The 3,549-nt window shown below is 38.1% G+C and overlaps 1 protein-coding gene across 1 annotated transcript in view; it reads right to left on the bottom strand.

Annotated features, from left to right (window-relative positions):
* HESX1 (HESX homeobox 1) overlaps positions 1 to 1,169 on the bottom strand; it is a 1,598-nt gene extending 429 nt beyond the window's left edge. The window contains 3 exon segments of the mRNA XM_065885900.1: positions 290 to 394; positions 397 to 489; positions 1,013 to 1,169. Coding sequence (XP_065741972.1) covers positions 290 to 394; positions 397 to 489; positions 1,013 to 1,169 — 355 coding nt within the window.
* Between the last annotated feature and the right edge of the window lie 2,380 nt (positions 1,170 to 3,549).

Here is a 3,549-nt window from a genome sequence, read left to right as displayed (position 1 = left end):
AGAATAAGGAAACAGTTATTTAAAGTGTTGATCTTTGGTATGTTATCATAAAATAGACTTTAATTTGTATAGCAACATAATTGCATTTAAATCTTGGGCAATTAATCTGTATGCCTTTTTTAAAAAAAATTACTATCCATAAACTGTTAAAGAGAGAGAGAGAGATACAGTTCTATTGTTTTCATTAATAAGGATTCTAAACTGAGATCCCAAGGTGGATAGGCTTTTGCCCAACAGGGTGTCAGTTAAAGCCTTTGTATTACGATTGTTGGTTGAAAAAACTTCCTACCTGGTTTTGAGTAAAAGCGGGTTCTGGGTCTTCGGCCTCTATACCAACTCAACTCTCTTTTCAAAGAAAGTCTTTCTGAGGCTGAAAAGTAATCTTCATATTTCAAACACTTTCTTCCGGCACTGAGTGATCCACAGTACAAGGTAATGAGATCCCATTAGGAAGACTCGGGACATGTAGACATAGGTTAACCTCTTTCCCTAAAAACAGAAAAATAAAATCCCACCTTAGATGTCCAATTCTATATTCCACAAAGTTCTATAAGAAGTAATTTCAGGAACTTGTCTTTAATTTTCCTAGTAGAATTCTTCTGGGTTTCACAGGAGAACTGACCTTTCATCGACCAAAATCCAAGAAGCAAACAAAAATGAAAACCCTGCCTTGCTGATAGAGGACATATTTTGGCCTCTGAATGTCATTTATTTTTCAGTGAAAAGAGATTTAGAATATCTGATATGGCAAATACACCCAGAGATCTTCTGAAGAAAATGAAGATTCTTGGCATTTCCTGTGGGTGAACTTCATATCCACTTGGATCTAAGGCCGATGTTCTTTTTATTTCCCATAGGACTCAGCTGGAGGCATTAAAAGTGCTAGATTCTTCAATTATGTAATTGGATGAAATTGCAGTTTTTCTCTAAGTCTATGTAGTACGAAAAAAAGGTCAAATTAAACATTGCAAACTAATTAACAAAGAATTTTAAAAATTAAGTTGTGGCGTACCTGAAGAGCCGCAGGTGTCTGCCCAGGGCCTGTGGGGTTTCATTGATGGAACACAGTCTTTCTTCTGGTCCAGTCCTAAGATGCTCTCAATTGAAAAGGAGCAGGGCGGGGGTTTGCTTTTCCCAAGCCGAGCACCTTCTTGAAGGCTGGGAGACATCCTCGTGTGGGCTGCCCAGAGCTATAGCTCTGGCCTCTCCACTCCTCCCTGGCTGGCTCTGCCCCACGTGTACCGGGCTGAACCTTCCTGCAGTTCACCTTATGGCTCCGCTGACGATGGGGGCTGGATTTAGAACGTCACTAATTAAAATCCCGTCTTAGAAAGTTTTAGCATGTCAATGAACACTGGCCCAGCCAGCAGCTCCAGGAGTTAATTGTTTATTTGTTTGCAAGTAATTAGCAACTAATGGTTACACCAGGGGGGCCACGTACAGGGACAAAAAGTGTTATCTCTCCTAAGCAGAACACAGACTTAACTTTCTCAAAAAGAAGTGATGCACAGACTAACACTCCTCTTTTATTTGAAATCATTAATGGATAAAATCATGCTTTTTATTCTGAAGTTTATACTTTCATGAACTCCAGTTACCTAATACAGGCAAGATAGGAGAGCAGTCAAGTAATAAATAATCTAATTTAAGTGAATTTTCTTCCAAAGAAATCGGAAAAAATAATAATCCCTTAATGCTATTATAGTAATTCTGATGAAAAGGCCTGTTTTTCACATGCATATGTAATAGTGAATGTTGTCAATGAAAACACAATAGTATCTGGAGTGCAGCATACTGGAAAAGGTTGGCAATGTTATTAACACTGAGTTTAATTGTCTTCCAAGTGCCTCGATTAATTCATAAGGAACAGTTGCACCAAGTATTTTAAATAATTAATGAGCTAATTCTCTTCTTTCATCTTTTCTTTTAAATGAGATAGATACAAGTTTATATGAAGATTCATATGTAACCGCCTCCAAGCAACTAAAAAGTATGACTATTCAAACTAAAGGAAGAATTTCTCTCCCAACATAGTTGTTTCAAAGAAAAAAAAACAGTTTATCTTTTAAAGAAAGATTTCTCTCTGTTGATATTTTGAGGGACTGGAGGGTTTTCATGAGGACAATAAGGTTTGTGAAAAATAACCAAGAACAGAATATTTTAATGTCATCATCCTAAGAAAACATGAAATTAAAAGAGAAACACACCTGCTAATTGGGAAGATTCTGAAGTGGCCACTTCCTACCAAAGTTGTGACACTTTTAGTTCTTGTACTCTCCTGCTCCTCTTCTTCCAATACCTTCTTGATGATAAATTTAACTGCTCAGCTTTATCCAGCATTTAAACAACTATTAGGCTTTTCTTGTGGGAAGAGGAAAAGTAGTCTGTGTCATAGAGGAAACAGCCTCTACAGGACTGAGCTCAACTTCATCAGATTTTGCCCTATCATGATGTCACTTCCTATCACAATGTCATAAATACCAAGCTAAATTCCTCCTTACACTAGCTCTAGAGTGAATAAAGGATTCACACACAAAGCATCAACAGGCACACAAGATAGATTTATAAATATACAAGTAAAACCATCCTGACAATGAATAAACTAGTAAAACATTTATACCTTGTGGAAGTTTTGCCTGTAGTATCTTGGGAGATAGACTGTGCAATGGTGAGGGTGACCTTACTCTGGGAAGACTTGGAGGAAGAGATTGATTCAGAACCTCCCAGATTCCTTTCTCTCCTTTGAAACATTCATGCATTCATCCATTCATCCCGCAGTTGGGTGAACATCTACTGAGTACCAGAAAAAACAGAATAGGATCCTTGCCTTCATGTGCCCATGAAGCTCACAGCGGGGGTGGGAGTGGGGAGACAGGCAACAAACAATAAGTGTAAATAAGTAAATAATCTCGTACATTAACTAGGGATGAGAATGGAAAAAGAGAAAAGGTAAGTCAGGTAAGGGAGGTGGAAGGAGGCCTCACCGAGACCTTCAACCCCACAGATCAGTGCCCTAGAGGCACAAGTTTCAAGGATGCCACAACACAGGCTGAAGCAACTCCAGTCCCTAATTTCTTCTTTATGAACACAAACATTGCAATATTTTTATTTCTCCTGAGTTGATTTTATCTGGACTTACTTATAACATTTTATATATGGATGAGTAGATGGAAATAAAAGATAGCAAAGAATTTCTTTTAAAATGTGGAAGAAATGTTTTCCCATGTACTCATATAATGAATTTTTATACAGCACTTAACCTGTGCCGGACACCATTCTAGGTGCTAGAGATTAGTGATAAACAAAACAAGGTAATTTTACAGAGTGATAAACTCAATGAAAGGAATAAACAAGGTGATGGTGATAAAACATAACAGGGGTAGGGGTGGAAAGGGAAGAGGGTCTTTAAGTATTGATGGTCAGGGAGGCCTCTCTAAGGAGGTGACATTTTAGCTGAAGCTGAGGATGAGAGAAAGCTAGCATGCCAGGATCTTGAGAAAAAGCATTCCAGTCAGAAGAACAGCAAGTACAAAGGTCTTGCAGCTGAAA

Source organism: Phocoena phocoena, chromosome 10 (assembly GCF_963924675.1).
Source record: "Phocoena phocoena chromosome 10, mPhoPho1.1, whole genome shotgun sequence".
Taxonomy (NCBI): Eukaryota; Metazoa; Chordata; class Mammalia; order Artiodactyla; family Phocoenidae; genus Phocoena; species Phocoena phocoena.
Note: the sequence above shows the minus strand (reverse complement) of the source record. Positions and strands in the feature narration are given on the sequence as shown.